The 20,769-nt window shown below is 44.9% G+C and overlaps 1 protein-coding gene across 1 annotated transcript in view; it reads right to left on the bottom strand.

The window, feature by feature from the left end:
* Window positions 1-20,769, bottom strand: part of jade2 (jade family PHD finger 2) — a gene marked incomplete at both ends in the record, with an annotated part of 115,767 nt that overhangs the window by 86,961 nt on the left and 8,037 nt on the right. The window contains 3 exons of the mRNA XM_083759373.1: window positions 14,315-14,479; window positions 16,115-16,359; window positions 18,307-18,676. Of these exons, the coding sequence (XP_083615499.1) occupies window positions 14,315-14,479; window positions 16,115-16,359; window positions 18,307-18,676 (780 nt within the window). The remainder of the gene's footprint in view (window positions 1-14,314; window positions 14,480-16,114; window positions 16,360-18,306; window positions 18,677-20,769) is intronic.

Below are 20,769 nucleotides of genomic sequence, written 5' to 3'. Positions count from 1 at the left end.
GTTGTGCTAACAACACAGCTAGCTAACCGGCTAACGTAAGTAGCATTATGTCTCGATCGATCAAATGCACTATAAAAGCGCAATTGCCGAAGGGCTTCGGCAATGGCGGCTAGTGTTAGCATCAAAATTAGGCTTCAATTGCCGAATTGTCCGGGCACAAAAGTCACTTGTCTGATCCGGTCATGGGTTTGGTTTTTTGTCTGTGTTTTACCTGGCGCTTGTCCATTTTGTGGAGCCTGGTGGAACATCTTGTCTAGTCACAGGTTAAAGCTACTGGTGAAATAGCTTAAGCAGAGCATGACTGATTTAAGCAGTCACACCTGACCCGAGTCAAACTATAACTGATGTCTGTCAGATGTCAGACAGACAATAGAAATAGAATGAACTGCATTGCATCCGCTTACAGCACAAAGCTGCTAGGAGGCAGGAGCGTCACATAAAATAAACTATTTAAAAAAAATATTAAAAAATTTAGAAAAGAAAAAAAAAGTGAAACCAAGAGTCACTTGTCCACCGGTCATGCACTTCTCCGGAAAGATTTAACACTTGTCCCGGGCAACCGGACGAGCCTTAATGTCAAGCCCTGATTATTATTAAAATATTTGTATTGAATTTTCCAACAGTTTTTTCCAAACACAGACAAACACCTAACAACTACAGAACACCAGACACCATGTACTCGACACACACAAAAATGTGTTTTTAGGTGAAGAGTATATATACGATCGCGCAGCACTTTACAACAGCCGGGATCCGTTGGCCTTCGACATAAGGGTCTGCACTGGGAAGGCCGTGGCAGTGGCAGAACAATCAATCAATTAACTAATACCTGGCAGTTGTGTTAACACAGTAGTTTCCTTCTTTTCCTGCAGTATAAAGCGACTTTGAGCACCAAGAGCAGCGCAATATAAATTGGATGTATTATTATTATTACTATTATTAAAGTGAATGACCAGAGGGGGAAAGGGGGGGGGGGGGGGGGGGGGATGTAAAAAAAAGCTAAAGGTATGGCTTTCCCCCCCGACCTATCCCCAGCAAAGAACCCCTGAGTAAATGTGTATGTGACTCTGTTCTTTAGTGCGAGGCAAAGAGAGACAGAGTAAATGTGTATGTGACTCTGTTCTTTAGTGCGAGGCAAAGAGAGACAGAGTAAATGTGTATGTGACTCTGTTCTTTAGTGCGAGGCAAAGAGAGAGACAGAGTAAATGTGTATGTGACTCTGTTCTTTAGTGCGAGGCAAAGAGAGAGACAGAGTAAATGTGTATGTGACTCTGTTCTTTAGTGCGAGGCAAAGAGAGAGACAGAGTAACGGAAAGTGTGTGAAGGGAATACAGAGATATAGACACTTAAAGGAGAATTCCATGCTAGAAGGCTTTCTTACCTTTATTTGTAGTTGTTACGTCCCCACCAAAGAGGTACAGGTGTTATTTTTCCCCTACCATAAGCCCTCAATGAATTGCATTGAATTGCAATGGGGCTATGGGGTGTTATGCCAATTCGCTTATTTCCATCGCTCAAAAATCAATATTTTTTGTATATATCCTCTCTTCATAATGTAAATAGTATCCCGAGTGGCACACTTTACTACTTATTTTCGATGGAAATAAGCAAATTAGCACAAAACCCCAACCCCCATTGAGGGCTTATATTAGGGGAAATAGCCAATAATGCACTTTTGCACAAAATAACACCTGGACCTCTTTGGTGGGGACGTAACAACTACAAATAAAGGTAAGAAAGCCTTCTAGCATGGACTTCTCCTTTAAGTACTGTAGTTGAGTAAACATACTTAGTTACTTTACACCACTGGAGAAGAAGGAGAGAGTGTCAGTAAGTCTATCGACAGCCAACATCGGTAGCGACCGGCTATCAACGTCTCCTCAGCCGATAAACTACCGATAGACGATCAATTGTGGTGATTGGCGGCCGGCCAACAGAGCTCAATCAATAGCCTCCACTTGGTAACTCTGTCAATATCCCCCCCCCCCCCTCTCTCTCTCTCTCTCCCTCTCTCTCTCTCTCTCTCTCTCTCTCTCTCTCTCTCTCTCTCTCTCTCTCTCTCTCTCTCTCTCTCCTCCTCCCTTTCTTTCACGGGCGGTCTCACGCGGACTTTATGGATCTTAGAAGAGTTCCACGCTCAGTTTTGGACGAGCTTCAGAATGGATAGACATCCAATTAAATATGCTAAACGCTCCGACCGGATACAGGGCTTTTATTTACCTCGACGGAAGGGAGAACAAGCCCTTAATTAGAGCAAGTCTATTATTATAGATAGCATGTTGTAATTTTGTTTAAATTATTCTGCTCCATTTTAATTGCTTTTAACCCGGCGTCCTATTCGGGCATGTCATTATGGTCGCTATTCTTCATACAACTAAGTATGTGAGGCTTAAGTGGTTAATGTCACTATTCAATATAGAGTAGTAATATTTAATACTGAATTTGCAGCTATTTTGTTAACACTATACAAAAGGCCAAATCACTCAATTGTAGCTTTAAAATCTAAAATCTAATTTCTCAAACTGAAGATTTACTGTGATATATGTAAATATTATTAGAGGGATGTGCCCTCAGTCCCCATTTACTTAATCGATTACCTCACAAAGGTGAGCAACTCTCACAGCCACAACACTAGAGGGAGTATAAATAATGATCTGGTGCCACCCACTTATCGAACAAATATGGGTAAATTCACTTTCCACAGCACTGCCACTCAGGTGTGGAATGCCCTGCCCCCTTCCCTCAAAACAAACAAATCACTGGCTTCCTTTAAAACCGGGCTGAAAAATCACCTAGCAATGTCAGCGGGTCAAAAGGAGAGAAGATGACTGCCCAAACTCCCCATACCCCCCCCCTCCGAGCGATTTATTTTTAGTTCGATTTTTTGGTACTTACACCTGTAAATAGTTTTCATGTTTTTGAGGTATCTCGATTACTGTCATCATTGTGTTGTGAATGAATGCATGGGACCCAACTGGAAACAAGACCGCAAGGTCTTTTTTCGGTGCTATCCTTTTGGATAAATGTGCTTTGACTGTACCATGTACTGTTTTGCATTTATTATTGTCTAATAAAATAATCAATCAATCAAAAAAGGCAGGGCACCGTCTAAGCAAAGAAGCCCCAGAGCATAAGGTTTTCCACCAACATGGTGCTATACTGTAACGCTGGTCCACGGCAGTCATAGTGTTTACCTAACTGGTATGAGGCTGTTCCGCAGTAACAGCTACTGTATGGGGCAACACATACTGCAGTAACAGCTACTGTATGGGGCAACACATACTGCAGTAACAGCTACTGTATGGGGCAACACATACTGCAGTAACAGCTACTGTATGGGGCAACACATACTGCAGTAACAGCTACTGTATGGGGCAACACATACTGCAGTAACAGCTACTGTACGGGGCAACACATACTGCAGTAACAGCTACTGTACGGGACAACACATACTAACAGCTACTGTATGGGGCAACACATACTAACAGCTACATACTGTATGGGGCAACACATACTAACAGCTACTGTATGGGGCAACACATACTAACAGCTACTGTATGGGGCAACACATACTAACAGCTACTGTATGGGGCAACACATACGTTGTTAAAGTGTTATTGAAGCCATTGGTGTTCTATTGGGTGTTTTATTAGGTTACTGGCTTTGAAAACATGTGAGCCAGAACGTTGTTTCGCTTACATGGAATTACTGCTGTGGAAATGTAATGGAAAACGGTGAATTATCTGCCGATTAATTAAGGGGGAAAGTTAAAGTTAAGAGGAAAGTTGGCTATAGTGTAGACAAAAAGGGGCTACATCAGCAAAACCTTAGTTATTCTGAGCTTAATCACATATTTGGGATGTTATTGTCTCCACCAGCCGAAGGCTAGGGGGAGAGTATGTTTTGCACTCCGTCCGTCCGTGTGTCCGTGTGTGTGTGTGTGTGTGTGTCCGTTAGCAGCTAATCTCGGCCACCGTTAACCCGGTCGATGCCAAATTTTGCACACACACTCCCTGGATGCCAACGATGAACCTCTGCCCCAAACTTTCCAGAACGGCCTGTTATAGCGCCACCAAGAGGCCGCTTTGTGCAAAACAAGTTTTTGCACAGTACACCTACAGATTTTGTCCAAACATCACGCAAATTGGTACACAGTCTCTCTAGAGCCATTCAACGAAACCAGTCTTTCAGATTTCCAGAACGGCCTGTTATAGCGCCACCAGGAGGCCGCTTTGTGCAAAACAAGTTTTTGCACAGTACACCTACAGATTTTGTCCAAACATCACGCAAATTGGTACACAGTCTCTCTAGAGCCATTCAACGAAACCGGTCTTTCAGATTTCTCAGACTCCATCCTGATTGGTTAAGATTGGCTTCCAAAGTTCACAGGAGTGCTCAGTTTCAAACAAAATGCTGCAAATCATGAACACATCGCGTGATTTCCGTGAAATTGTGCACCCACATTCCCACTAGGCAGAGGACGAAATGCCACATGAACAATTTCAACTCAGCCTCAAGGTGGCGCTATAACTGGCCGAAAAGTGTTTTTACCTCTAACTGCACGGATCCGTGGATAACTTTGTATGCCAACTCCCTAGAGGCCAAGGAAAAACCTTTGCCTGGAATTCTTCACATCTGCTCATCCTGGTGGAGACCTGTGCCCAGTAGGGCACTTTTTCTAGTTTATTGTCTGAAACTGGGTGAACAGTTTAAAAAACGAGACAGACATTGTGTCCCAATTTTGAGGTCGTTGCTTTGTAGGACACATCCTGGACTATAGTTCCATGAAAGACGGAAGTCTGAGGAGGACTCCCAAACTGCACGGCCTCTGTTGAGAGATTCCCTTTTTCATTCATAGCTGGGAACATCATGGTGGCACTTCTATGTAAACAATAGCTCTGATCACGTGATTGAAATGTGACCGAGTAGAAACGCACACGACACAACTCAAAGACACAAAATGTTCTGTCCGTTTTTGGAAGAAACTAAGAAAGACGTGCAACCAAAAGTTTTAAATGAGTTACTGTATCTTAACACAGTTAAAACACCCCGAACGCCGGGGGGGTATTTAGGACCATTAAATCAGAGCGCCCAGTGATTTGCAGCAACGGAGCACATTTAGCGACGCACCAGGCGCTATCCCGGATGTAGCTGAAGTAGCTAGATGTAGCCAAAACACCCGCGAGGCGATCGACAACAACGGGAGGTATGATTGATTCCAACGTGACTAGCGACGGGACCGCGATGGCCTGTCAGACTTTTTATCTGATCCGCTAAAATGGGGGGGAGGGACATTTTGGATGACGTCCCAACCGGAAATTACATCGATGTGATCGGTTTTGATATCAATAAATCTCCATCCTTGCGTTAATATCCGTCCTGAACGCTGGGCGCTACCATTTGATAGGACGGAGATCTCCGTTTATGTCACTCAGGGTGTTAACATTATGCGTAACGCTGCACTGCAAATATAAACCCACTGCCCTTTTCTTCCTCAATGTTCTCAAAGAGAAACCTTTGCTGTGTACACTGTACAGAACTGTGGAATGACGAAGGAAGGTCGCAAAGGACATCACTAGAATGTATAACCTCAAAAGCCAGTCCACAGAATAAGGCTGCATATTACCCAGGCTGCATTCCAAGAAGCATCTTGTAATGAGACAGCACTTTGTAGTCGTCTGGTCGAGAAATTCCTTTGAATGGAGCCAGTGAGAATGTAAAATACCACCGCCAGCACACCCCTAGTGGTCTGGCTGCTCCTCACACCCCGCGAGACCGACAGCATGCGGGTGGTTTGAACCCGGCTGGCCCACAATGCTATCCTAAAAACTAGTAGGGGGTGCGGCCGGCCACGTATGTCCTAGCCTAACCCTGCACAAAACCATCTTTAATCCCCCTTTTGGTGTTAGCATTACACTGTGCTTTAGCCATTGAAAATAGCAGATCTACAAGCTCATAGCGCGCCACTAGGTCTGCTATTTTTTTTAAATCGTGAAAATATTTATTTCAGAAAATTTATTTTGGAATATTTTTAGGTCAGGCCTAAATGGTTTAAGACGGAACATGTTGGGGTGCCTGGCGGCTCAGCTGCTTGGTACAGTGTCGACCATATGCTCCTAGTTTGTGCCAGGTGGACCAAAGTAGGGTTCCTAGTAGGGAGCATGAAAGTGGACAGCGAATTCCACTGAAATCCAGCCAGTGGTTTTTTGTGATATACTGTACTTGCTGGGGACCAAAGTGTGATATACTGTACTTTCTGGGGACCAAAGTGTTGGGAAGGACGGCTGGAAGCCTGCCCGACATTTCCATCTTCAAAGCCCCGCCGCTAGTCGGGGCTATAGAACCGAGTGAACGTATACCGGTTCCAGGATGCATGGAAGTTCAACAATATAAGAGAGGAAAGCATCACAAACAACAATTGCTTGTCCTAGTATTGCAAATAATAACATGCTAGACGTCACGCACATGTGAAATCCTGATTAATGTAATCCAGTCAAGAAAAAAGAGAAGAAAATAAATCAGACCCGTCGGAACGGAGTGGCGCTGTACTGTACTTGTACTGTACTGTACATGCATGCGTTCGTGTTAGGCTGCGCAACAGTGACACTTGGTGGTGAAGAAACGCTATTTCCGTGCTCGGACGGACACAGTCAGCCAGCCAGGGACACACATTGCTGGGCAATGTAGTTTACACACCTGTGATGTGACAAGGAAAACTGATTCTGATTAGTTTTAGGTACTAACAGGGGACATGGGCTAAGCAAAATCTGAATGTGCGTGCGCGTGCACGCACGCACGCACGCAGACAGACAGACAGACAGACAGACAGACAGACAGACAGACAGACAGACAGACAGAGAGGTCCAGAGGGACGGACTGGTCAGGAGGTCAGCGAGGGTCACACCAATCAATACAGCGGCAGCCATGACCAGTAGAACTCCCTCTGTCCCACTAATCTATAGGACACACACACACACACACACACACACACACACACACACACACACACACACACACACACACACACACACACACACACACACACACACACACACACACACACACACACACAGCACAGCACAGCACAGCAGATATCACTCCTCACATACTGTAGCTGTAGCGCACAAACTGAAACTTCCATTATGAGTATATTTGTCTCAATGTTTCGAAGGTAGCCGATCTACAACACAAGCTCACACTGTATGTTGTCTATTTTAAAATAGCTGAAAAATAAAATAGGGAACAGAACAGAATGAATTCTGTGTTTACATCATTTACCATCACACAACTCTACAGGCCACAGACACACACACACACACACACACACACACACACACACACACACACACACACACACACACACACACACACACACACACACACACACACACACACACACACACACACACACACAGCAGAACACATTCATATTGTGGCCTAAACCCCCACAGCAGTACAAAACACATATGAATTGTTTAGTAACACTATCATTATGAGTTAATTACTACCAACAATGTCAAACTTTTAGCTGACATTGGGTTCATGTTTATTGTTTTTCTTTCCCTTTTTATTATCTTGTGGGTTCAGGGCTAGCCGAGGCGGGATTCAAATTATCATGCTCATCCGCGCCGCGACACACACACACACACACACACACACACACACACACAGAGAGAGACACACGCCACACACACCCACACACACAGAGAGACACGCGCCACACACACCCACACACACACACACACACACACACACACACACACACACAGAGAGAGAGAGAGACACACACCACACACCCACACTATGCTGACTTACCATTGAGTGAGCCCTGCACGTCCCCGTAATTATCCCCCCCCCCCCCCCCCCCCCCCCCCCCCAACATTGGATCAGGTTAAGAGGAGAGAAATGATTCTCTGAAAGCAAATTAACCCGCTGAAATCCCAGGGATCCCACAGCTGATCCTGGGACCTAATCACCGCTGCTTATAGGCCTGCTCTGCAGCGCCGCGGCCTCCCGGCAGCTCAGCGGAAAAATAAATGAGGAGACGCTGTGAAGAATAGACGCCAATTATTTCATGGCCTCGTTTGTTTGGGTTTGTTTTTTTGTTTGTTTTTTTCAAGCCGCTCTCTCTCTCTCTCTCTCTGCTCTCTCTTGGGCTTGTTGTGAAATGCTAGGTGATTGGTTTATATTCAAACCTGATGTTGGGCCGGTTGAAGAGCGAGGTGGAGGTATGTTGTAGTGTAGAGCATACCGCAGCGATGAGCCAACAGCGTCCACCGGCGCCACAAAACATTCGGAATTATTTGGTTTATAATTCAATTTGATTTAAAAGAAAGAAACAACAAAGAAAAAATAAATAAACTAATGTTTTCCAGAGATCCCCCCGTGACCGTGACTGTGATTTTGAGGCAAAGTTTGGTGCAACATACAGTATAGACCCTCTTTTGGAAAACCGTTCCGTTGGTCTGAGGAATTTATTTTAACGGTGTCGTGCAGTTTTTTCTGAAAACTGTCATGATTTTACGAGACATTTGTGGAATCGAACTTATAGGTCATAAATGGGTTAAGTCATAATAAGGGTGCCAGGTCTGTCAACTCGCGGGTTTCAATTCCAACCAGGGGGGGGGATGTGTGTTTGCGAGTCATCCATCCTCTCTGCCCTCGCTTTCCAGCGGAGGGAAGCTCCCTTTTTGGCTAAATTATAATTTAGCTATTGAAAAATAGCAAATCTACAAGCTCATAGCACGCCGCCGAGTGGCGTAATGCGGCGCAAATATATATTAAATATATATTCTTTCAAAGTGAATGTTTTTAACTCAGGTCTAAATGGGTTCAAAAAGCCAGCGTGTTAATTCATTAATAGCCAAGTACCAGTCCAGGCCCCGTGTTTGTGCCAAACCAAAGCAAACTCTTTCCCAGCAGACTCGGATTGCACCAAATGTCAGGCTGTGGGCTGCCCACTGCCCTTCATCCCCTGGAACGCCACACAGAGGGCGGTTTGAAAAGCATGACTCCCGTGGATGCCAGCCACCCCACTGTCACATTGACTATTTGGGTTATTTGGCCACAGACACCCATCTGAAAGGTTCCCGGTGCCAGGGAACCTCATAAAAGAAGATTTTTTTTCTCCAAACCTTTTAAAACTTTTTAAACTGATTCCCCACGTTGAGATGTACCGACCTAATAATGTATCAGAGGAAGCCTCAAACAGAAACGTCAGTGTGGGGTTACAGTGTGTAAGGGGACATGACCAGTCGACTAGAGGTTACAGTGTGTAAGGGGACATGACCAGTGGAGGAGAGTTTACAGTGTGTAAGGGGACATGACCAGTGGACTAGAGGTTAAAGTGTGTAAGGGGACATGACCAGTCGACTAGAGGTTACAGTGTGTAAGGGGACATGACCAGTCGACTAGAGGTTACAGTGTGTAAGGGGACATGACCAGTCGACTAGAGGTTAAAGTGTGTAAGGGGACATGACCAGTCGACTAGAGGTTAAAGTGTGTAAGGGGACATGACCAGTCGACTAGAGGTTACAGTGTGTAAGGGGACATGACCAGTCGACTAGAGGTTACAGTGTGTAAGGGGACATGACCAGTCGACTAGAGGTTAAAGTGTGTAAGGGGACATGACCAGTCGACTAGAGGTTAAAGTGTGTAAGGGGACATGACCAGTCGACTAGAGGTTAAAGTGTGTAAGGGGACATGACCAGTCGACTAGAGGTTACAGTGTGTAAGGGGACATGACCAGTCGACTAGAGGTTACAGTGTGTAAGGGGACATGACCAGTCGACTAGAGGTTAAAGTGTGTAAGGGGACATGACCAGTCGACTAGAGGTTAAAGTGTGTAAGGGGACATGACCAGTCGACTAGAGGTTAAAGTGTGTAAGGGGACATGACCAGTCGACTAGAGGTTAAAGTGTGTAAGGGGACATGACCAGTCGACTAGAGGTTAAAGTGTGTAAGGGGACATGACCAGTCGACTAGAGGTTAAAGTGTGTAAGGGGACATGACCAGTCGACTAGAGGTTACAGTGTGTAAGGGGACATGACCAGTCGACTAGAGGTTACAGTGTGTAAGGGGACATGACCAGTCGACTAGAGGTTACAGTGTGTAAGGGGACATGACCAGTCGACTAGAGGTTAAAGTGTGTAAGGGGACATGACCAGTCGACTAGAGGTTAAAGTGTGTAAGGGGACATGACCAGTCGACTAGAGGTTACAGTGTGTAAGGGGACATGACCAGTCGACTAGAGGTTACAGTGTGTAAGGGGACATGACCAGTCGACTAGAGGTTACAGTGTGTAAGGGGACATGACCAGTCGACTAGAGGTTAAAGTGTGTAAGGGGACATGACCAGTCGACTAGAGGTTACAGTGTGTAAGGGGACATGACCAGTCGACTAGAGGTTACAGTGTGTAAGGGGACATGACCAGTCGACTAGAGGTTAAAGTGTGTAAGGGGACATGACCAGTCGACTAGAGGTTAAAGTGTGTAAGGGGACATGACCAGTCGACTAGAGGTTACAGTGTGTAAGGGGACATGACCAGTCGACTAGAGGTTACAGTGTGTAAGGGGACATGACCAGTCGACTAGAGGTTAAAGTGTGTAAGGGGACATGACCAGTCGACTAGAGGTTACAGTGTGTAAGGGGACATGACCAGTCGACTAGAGGTTAAAGTGTGTAAGGGGACATGACCAGTCGACTAGAGGTTACAGTGTGTAAGGGGACATGACCAGTCGACTAGAGGTTACAGTGTGTAAGGGGACATGACCAGTCGACTAGAGGTTAAAGTGTGTAAGGGGACATGACCAGTCGACTAGAGGTTACAGTGTGTAAGGGGACATGACCAGTCGACTAGAGGTTAAAGTGTGTAAGGGGACATGACCAGTCGACTAGAGGTTACAGTGTGTAAGGGGACATGACCAGTCGACTAGAGGTTAAAGTGTGTAAGGGGACATGACCAGTCGACTAGAGGTTACAGTGTGTAAGGGGACATGACCAGTCGACTAGAGGTTACAGTGTGTAAGGGGACATGACCAGTCGACTAGAGGTTACAGTGTGTAAGGGGACATGACCAGTCGACTAGAGGTTACAGTGTGTAAGGGGACATGACCAGTCGACTAGAGGTTACAGTGTGTAAGGGGACATGACCAGTCGACTAGAGGTTACAGTGTGTAAGGGGACATGACCAGTGGAGGAGAGTTTACAGTGTGTAAGGGGACATGACCAGTGGAGGAGAGTTTACAGTGTGTTAGTTAGGGGACATGACCAGTGGAGGAGAGTTTACAGTGTGTTAGTTAGGGTACATGACCAGTGGAGGAGAGTTTACAGTGTGTTAGTTAGGGGACATGACCAGTGGAGGAGTTTACAGTGTGTTAGTTAGGGGACATGACCAGTCGAGGAGAGGAGGAAAGTGCACACTCTGGTAAGAATCATCCAGCCAGATTTGAGGTATTATTATTCTGACATCAACAGGGAATCATTCTGTTGGTCTGACCGACTTCAGAGCTGCCAGTAATGAGACCATACTGTCTGCCGCCCACTGCGTCCACTATACTATACCAGCCCAGATACTAACTAGTATACTGCCACAACTACTGTAATAACCACCATCATCATGATCATCATGTTATGACCCTAGTGTAAATGGTAAATGGTGCCTTTATAGAGTGCCTTTATCCAAGGCGCTTTACATAGATTGTGCATTACATTCATCCATTCACACACACATTCACACACCGATGGCGGCGGATACCAACCAGCACATCGGGAGCAATCAGGGGTTCAGTGTCTTGACACTTCAACACAGGGGGACCCGGGTTAGAACTGGGGGAGCATTCTGTGAAAATGGCTTATTTCAGCAAAGAACATTTAGCGTCAAGAAGTGAAAACAAGAGTGATAACAAGGTTGTAATGACAGGTTAATTTGCACTATAGGCTCTGGCCTAATACAACTTAACCTGTCATTACAACCTTGTTAGCGCTCTCAATCATGCATCTCCATTCCTTCACATCCCCTACTAATCCTCTCCCCTCCCCTCCAGATGTTGTTTTTTTAATTACAGAACATTCAACAAATCCAAGATTTCAAGAGCGTGACATAAGACCTTTCTCCAGCTTATATAAATAAGCATTATGAACACATTTCCATGACATTTCCAAAAATGCTTTGGATTTTTTTTTCTGGTCGTGGAAACCACTCTCTTTAAAACAAAAATATAAAATTATAAAAAATCTACCTGGAAAACAACAGGAAAGAGTGCATCTTCCTCAAGTCTGGAGGCTGGAGAACCGCCTAGCGTCAGCTCCGCTATACACAATTTAACCTCGTCCAGATAATAACCCCGAGTCAACACTGAGCTGCAGACAGCTCCCCGAGTACACGAGTCATCCAGCATGAGGCCCGGCGGACAAAACGATAAAGCCATTCCATGCAGAAATAAAAAGCATCCCCCCCAAAGGCCACGTTCTACAGCAGATGTCAAGCATTCAGCTTCGCAGCATTAACAATGAAATGGAAAATTAACCACATGAACCCCATATAGCGTCCTCGTTCTGGGCTTGTCACAATGCTATATGCCAACATTTGGGGGCGAAAATAGTTCCATCTACAAGCTCACAAAGTGACACATTGAGAGCTTGCTGATTGGCTATCATTTTGCAATTTGATGGGCAATTAAGTATATAGATTGAAGTGGCGAATAGTAAAACTACCTGTCAGAAACAACCGATGAAACTCAAGTTAATTGGATCGTGTTATAAACAAACAAATCGCATGATTGGCAAGTTCAAGCCCTACGGTATACACTTTGCTGTGCGACCAATAGCGGAAATAGCCGCATGGTGACATACATAACTGTGATCTGATAGATCAGCTCATGTTTGATCATTTTTGCCCATAATATGTCATGCCCAAAATAGGGACGCCGGGTTGTAAGCAGTTAAAAAACCAGAGAGTGGTTTATTTGAAACAGCCGAGTTCCCCAAAATGTTAGACAAGGGAGCCAAGTCTCTGTTCAGAATATTATCAACAGAGATAAATCACGCTTCTGCGCCTGCAGAGTCGCAGGCACAACAACTCGTATGAATTATAGTTTTAAAGTTGAACACTGGGCAGTCAGTCAAGTCAGTCAATCAGTATCGAGAGGCGTTGAGCCAATTACATTTTGCCTGTACGCTTCAGGCATAATGAACTAATTATCATTAATTTTATTCACAAAAAAGCAGAAATCAACTTCCTGCAATGATAGCGAGATTTTCTTTTTTTAATTAACCCCAGGAAATATGAATATGAAATGTTAGCCGCCAGGAAAAACGGTAGCAAAATTCCATCTGTGCGCACACACTGACACGGCGGTGCATGCGTGTGCAGCCACATGCTCAGACACGTGTGCACGCAGCCACACACACACGCGCACACACACACACACACACACACACAAACACAAACACAAACCACCACCACAGAAAATATGAAGGTTACCCGGCTAGCAAAAATAAATAAACAAAGCAAAGGCACATTTTCAAGCGGGATCATTATGAAGTGATCAAACATGAACATTTTTACTACACGTACACAAATACACTCACGCAAAACACGCCCTATCACACGCATGCACGCACGAACGCCCATTACGTTCAGAAAAGCTTTTATGCTAGCACCTTAACTACCTTGATTTGACGTCTAGACAACTTGTCAATATCAATAGTATCATTTCACATGCTTTTTTGTTGCACATGTAGAATTTCGTTTTCACGCATGTCTTTACTGTTTTGTATTTGTATTGACATGACTATATTGTTCACAGAATATTTTATTGACATTTTAAATGCATCTTGTATTCCCTCCCTCTATCCTTTCTCAGAGCTCAACATGCTAATCCCAATGTAAGTACTGTATGTATATATGGATGTATGGATGTACAGTACTGTATAGCCAGACAGTGGCCTTGTGGTTAGAGTGTCCACCCTGAAACTGGGAGGTCGGGGGTTCGATCCCCGGGCCGGGTCATACCAAAGACTGTAAAAAAGTGGGACCCAATGCCTCCCTGCTTGGCACTCTTGGGGGGGTCAAATCAACTAATGATTCCCGAGTGCGGTAACGGGTGTGACTATAATCGCACAACTTTTGTACAGCACTGCACGTATTGTATAACTCCCAATCTGCACTTGAACACACAAATAATTGAACCACACGGTTCTATCGTATCGAGTGTTGTCAATTCAAACGTCTAGCGGGTTGAGCAGGGAACGTTTGAACTGAACAGATGCCGGTGGACGGACAGACAGACAGACAGACAGACAGGTCACTCACCCTCTCCAGGTCTTGGCGGAGGTGAGTGAAGAGCTTGAGACGTCTGTAGAGGACGTCCTGCTCCTGCTGGGCCAGGTTGTCCACCTCGTCCCTCTTCAGGGACACCAGGGGACGGTTGAAGTTGGCCTTCCGTCTCAGCTTCCAGAACTGGTACAGGAAATCCACCTTGGAAGTTTGAAAAAAAGGGGAGGCATCGAAAAGGTTCAGGCATGGCAGAGATTAAAATAGGGCACATTTTGCGTCCCAAAACGCAGTTTATAGTTAACCCATTCTGACCTGAGATCAGATTCAAAAAATGTCTTCTATGTCAAGTCGCTCTTCGATTTAAAAAAAATAGCAGACCTACAAGCTCGTAGTGCGCCACTCGGTGGCGCGCTATGAGATAGATCTGCTATTTTTCAATAGCTAAACACCAAATGGGTTCCCGCCCAAAATGGGTTAAGGGACGCAATAAAACAACGACCTCTGCATCCACGGGATGCACTACTGTAGTGTTTTCTTTTTATTCTAGTTTATTTTTCTTAGCTTTAGTTATAATAATCATTTCTTCTTCTGTTTTACTACATGAATATAACCACATTATAACCATATAAAATGAAATGGGAGTTACATTTCTTGGGAGAGACCCGTTCTGTTATTTACCACTACAATGTATTGTTATTCTCTCAAACTTTTGGCACGCTCTAGCTGCGCCGTCATTTCACATGAATCCTAGAATCTTCATTCAGACTTCAAAAGATGTTTGTCGTGTATGGCTCTGTCCCGAGTCGGCGTGTCAGTCAAATGATAACCCAACATGGGAGGGTTTGGACGGAACATCCTTGTGTCAGACAAGAAGAGATCCAAGCCCACACTGCCTTGTGTCTAGTGATATTTGTCAATGTTGCATCACGTTGCCTTGCCACTGTACAATATGTCACAATGTACCATATCAACAAAACTATCCATCTTGGCATCTTGCTGAATAAAGAAGGCACTGGAGAGCAACTTGGATCATTGGAGCCTTTTTCTGTATAGGGTGCAAGCCAGGGTAACAAGAAGACTCGCCCCGTTTCTGTTTTCCTCCCAGAATTTGCCCCAATGTGAGGGGTGGGAGAGGCTGGACAGCAGACGGCTGGACTTTGAATTTCTCTAACTATAAACTTTCATGACAGCAGACAGCCTAAGTACAAATATAATTTATGAAAAGCTACTACAGTGAAGTCTGTTCACAGAAGTTGTTGTAGGATATGTGGGGATTATCTGACCATTATCTGTACCATTTGAGTGTGCAAAACCTTACATATACTAAATAATACTAAATTGTTTATAGGGTCAATATAAGTAAAATAATATAGCCTTTCCACAGGAGTATCTTTTTATATTTTTCCAAAAAGAATACAAACAGCCAATAGCATATTACAAAGTTATGCCCCTCACTGGTGACAATTCCGGGAGGAAAAACGGGCAAGCACCGGGTCGAGTCTTCCGGTATTCCAAGCCAGGCGTCTTGGTGTTCCCTGCCGTGTGGCGCAAATCTTTGAATATATATTCTTTCAGAGCAAACATTTTTAACTCAGTCCCCGGAACAACATATTTTCAGATGGGGGTCGGCAGCCAAATACTGAAAACTCTGACATGAAAAAGGTCGAGAACCACTGACACAGAAACATAGTTATTTCCGTTATGGTTCAGAAGACATTTTGTACAATCTGGTCTCAGGTCTTAAATGGGTTGACACATCAAACACGGTGATGTTATTGCGGTATACCTGGCAGCTGGGAATGATATAAAGTGATTGAAGGTGTTGATTATCTATACCTGGCAGCTGGGCAGCGCCAGTCCCTCGGCCACCTCCCTGGGGTCCACCAGCCGGTAGAACTCGTCGTCCAACTCCTGGAGCTTCTGCTTGCGCTGGCTCACCTTCTGGTCTCGCTCGGCCTGGCTCACCTTCTGGTCTCTCTCGGCCCTCTCCAGCGCCAGACACGGCACCACCGCCGCCACCGCCCTGGGCTCCGGCTCACCGCACCCCAATCCTCCACTTTCTCCTCCTCCTCCTCCTCCTCCTGCAACAGTGGTGGTAAAAGGGCTCAGGTTTTGAGTGGTGCAACCACTCCTACAACCAGCAATGTCCGTGCGTACCTATGTATCATTGGTCATGAGCACGAGTATATGACTTATTAGTACCAGTAGGGGTCGCCAGAAACAGAGAGGGATAGTGCATGCTCTGTTGCCTGCTAATGAGAGAGAGAGAGAGAGAGAGAGAGAGAGAGAGAGAGAGAGAGAGAGAGAGAGAGAGAGAGAGAGAGAGAGAGAGAGAGAGAGAGAGAGAGAGAGAGGTGTGTGTGGGGGGGGGGGGGGATTGCACCACTCAGTTCACACAGGTGTGATTTTTTTGTTGAAGTATCAGTATTGCAAAGTATACGGAACACTCTGTTCATTAAAAAGTCCAGAATTCAAAATTTACTTGAGTAATTAAAAGTAGCCATTACACGTACAGTAATGTCCCATTTCACAGGTCTCAAATGTATAAAACGTAAAAAATAAATAAAGTGTCTATTTTCAAAAGGCCGAAATATACAGAGCTGAAGTGGTTCATGAATGTTTGGTAATAATAATCAAATCTACAAATAAACTAGTAACTAAAGTTCACAAATAATTGTAGAGGGGTAAAAGTACATTCTAAAACGGTTAGTCCCAACACTTGATTCTGATTGGCTGGTTACTGTCACGTGACCGTTGTACTGTAAATCTCACCGATAATCCACACCTTCAATCACTTTATATCATCCCCAGCTGATCCCACCGCTCTGTAGCTGTACTGGGGAAGGGGAGCGCTTGATTGCTTTACAAACACATGCCGTGCGGGCGGCTAAGCACCGCCCCCGTGCTCATATGACTGTGAATGTGTGGCTCCGGGCGGCCTCGTAGAGACATCAAGCGCCTCCTATTCCCCCGTCACACTGGCTGACTAAAAACAAGGAAGTGTTGCTCGCTCTGGTGGGTGCAAAGCGTAGCTACTTTTGTGAATTTAATAGTTTTATTAGGTTAATATTGCTATACGTTTGTAACCGTTTTAGAAATGCAATAAGCCACGCGAGGCTGCGCTCGTGTCACACCACGCCTCTCACCCATTATGAAATACACGGTAACCCGAGACCTCTTGTGGCTTATTGCTTTAATATTTGCCTCTTATTATTTATTTATTTTTGTTCTGTATTTATTGTTGTCAAAAACATTTCCTGGTAAGATTTTGTTTGTATTTGTGCTGCCATGGGGATGTGGGGGGGAAAAATATATGTCAATTGTTTTGAAATTACTTATTTGTACTTTAATCAATAAACATATGTTTAACCCATTCTGACCGGGCACCCATTTTGGTGTCAGCATCATGTTATGCTTTAGCTATTGAAAAATAGCAGATCTACAAGCTCATATCGCGCCACCGAGTGGCGCGATACGAGCTTGTAGGTCTGCCATTTTTGAAAAATCGAAGAACGACTGGCATTTTTAGAATCTGATCTCAGGTCAGAATGGGTTCATCAGACCAGTGTGTGTCCAGTGGAAAACCTTGTATGAATCTGATCTCAGGTCAGAATGGGTTAAAAAAATTAAAAAATATTTGCCTCTTAGCTGTAGTGGAGTAGAAGTAAAACGACAGATAATTGGAAATACTCCAGCTAAAAACAAGTAAGACGCGCAAACGCGGGAAGCGAACGCAGCTCGTGTGTGTGTGGTTGTGTGTGTGTGTGTGCTACAGCTGCGCCCTGTGTGTGTGTGTGTGTGTGTGTGTGTGTGTGTGTGTGTGCTACAGCTGCGCCCTCTGGTGGCGGGCGGGTGGTGTAACAGCGGGACAGACAGACAGACACACAGACACACACACAGACATTCAGCCCTTGCTGTCATAGTAAGTGGCTCACTGCGTTCGCAATAAAATGAGAAAAAAAAAAAGTGCTCAAGTACAGTATACTTGAGTAAAATGTAACTACTATAGTCACATTCACACCACTGACCGCCATTCATCTGATGATGCTGCTGCTGCTGCTCCGCCACTCTGAGCTCGGGACTGGCGCCCGGCGTGGCGGCGGCAGCAACGGCGCTCCAGTCGGGTTTGGTGGCGCTGTGAAGCCCGTTGGTGGCAGCGTTGCTGCTGCTGCTGCTGCTGTGAACTCCGTTGGTGGCGTTGCTGCTGCTGCTGGTGGTGGTGCTGGTTGTTGTTGTTGAGGAGGTGGTGGTGGTGGTGTTGGTGGTGATGGAGCTGTGCTCCAGGCAGAAGGACTTGAAGCGCACCTCGTCGTTCTCGGCCAGGATGGTCCTCATGTCCAGTCCGTGGTCGAAGGCGCACGTCACGTGGAAGGCCACGATGCAGGCGGGCATGCAGCACTGAGAGGGAGGGAGGGACGCCATGGGGAGGGGGGGGACGGGGGGATCAGAAACACAAAGCATTGAAGGGAAAGTTCCATGAAATATGCGACTGCTTTTATTTGTATATTATAGGATGGGTTGCGTTAACAAATTTGTAATTGTAATTAGGCATGTAACGATGTATCGTATATCGCGATATATCGATATTATATCCCGACGATATGTATCGATTTATTTAAAAAAGAAAACTTAAAAAAATATATATATATATTAGGGGGGGCTAGTGTGTGATAAGAAATGTAATCATATTCCATCATATTCACATGATTTTGGAGAGAAATGAGTCAGTAGAGGCCTGGAGAGGGGGAAAATCGTATCGTGAACCTCATATCGTGATACGTATCGTATCGTGAGTTGAGTGTATCTGTTACATGCCTAATTGTAATACATCACAGATGATATAATCACTATTGTCAACGACGGAATGTGGAGGGGTGTTTTTTGTAGTTTTTGACTGCTATAGTTGTGTTTTGTTGTTGTGTTAGTTTTTTCTTGTCACGTGTATTTTGTATGCTTTATTGTAAAATCATTAAGAAACTTTGATGACAAAGAAACACAAGCATGTAGTAGCAGGTACGTACTGTATGTACTGTATGATGTTTAGAACATTGGCATCATATGCAGATTATTACAATCGTATTCTCTTATACGGCATATCAACGAATCGACACGAAAACATTCTAGTAGATATTCAACGTCGACGATCGTCTGATTAACCACTGTACAATGGTGGTGTACAACAACACATCTATCTACTGTGCAAGCTTGTAGATGTTTTCCCATAATTATTGATTAATCGTAATCGACAAAAAAGTTGATTGATTTTAAGTCATCGCTCAGGCCTACGTGCCGCCATGAGGCGAGATAAAAATAAAAATAAAGTAGCAGCAGATGGAAGGGAGGTGAAAGATATGAAGATGAAGGGAGATATTGGGAAGCGACGGTGGGGGGGGGATGAAGAAGTAGGGGGGGGGGGGAGTTGGGAGAGAGGGAATTATCGGGAGAGATGAGATAAGAGTGAAAAGGAACGAGGACATGAGAGACAGGGAGAAAGAATGCTTTACAGTGTTAGTATGAATTCTGTTTGGAAGGTTTTAAGATGTGGAAACTGAAGTGCCAAACAGTGCAAAACAGTTTTGGCTTGTTAGCGCAAGCTTTGCTTACAACACGCACGCACGAACGCACGAACGCAAGCACGCACGCATGCATGCACGCACGCACGCACGCACGCACGCATGCATGCACGCACGCACGCACGCACGCACGCACGCACGCACGCACGCACACACACAGTCTTCAACTACCCTGACAGTGTACTACTCGTCTCAGAGCTGTGATTCAGTCAAGACGAGTGGGACGGAGGTTGTGGTGCAAAAGCAGAGCACGTATACCGTACAGTCACAAGTCACAAGTCACCAACAACAAACATGCCTTCCTCTCCGTTTGTTTATGTGTGTATTATTTTATGTGCGCGCGTGGCGGCCCGTTATCAAAGCTGATATGGAAATTTGGCCAGTGTGTGTGTGTGTGTGTGGTCTATGCCTGCCTGCCTGTCTGACTGACTATCCAGGGCATAACCCAGGCCCGTCCAGCCGAATTACCTCAAACTTGCTGTGCATGCCGGTGATGACCCCCCCCCCCCCCCGGGTCAAGTTCGAGGTCAATCGGCTAGACTCTGTAGTGCAGAGTTCAGAGAATCCAGTCGGACAGAGAACAAAAAACCCACAAATGATGTGTCTGTTCATCTGTGGAAGACACACTGGAGCTCTGACCCATCAGCATCACGGATACCTTTATGGACATTATTATTGTTGTTGTTATTATTATTATTTGTTTTTAGGGTTGGAAATGTAAATGGGTACTCCTTTAAGTGCTTTAAATGGTAGATTTTAGCTTTTAGTCCTCTTGTTTTATTGCTCTCTATCTGTGGGGCTGACCTACATACATTTCACTGCATTTTAGAAATACTACTTTTTTAATATGTATGTGACGAATAAATTAATAATTGATCGATCGATTGATTGATTGATTGATTGATTAAGCTTTGTGTC

Source organism: Protomyctophum parallelum (genome assembly GCF_964188405.1).
Source record: "Protomyctophum parallelum genome assembly, chromosome: 1".
In the NCBI taxonomy this organism is placed as follows: domain Eukaryota; kingdom Metazoa; phylum Chordata; class Actinopteri; order Myctophiformes; family Myctophidae; genus Protomyctophum; species Protomyctophum parallelum.
Note: the sequence above shows the minus strand (reverse complement) of the source record. Positions and strands in the feature narration are given on the sequence as shown.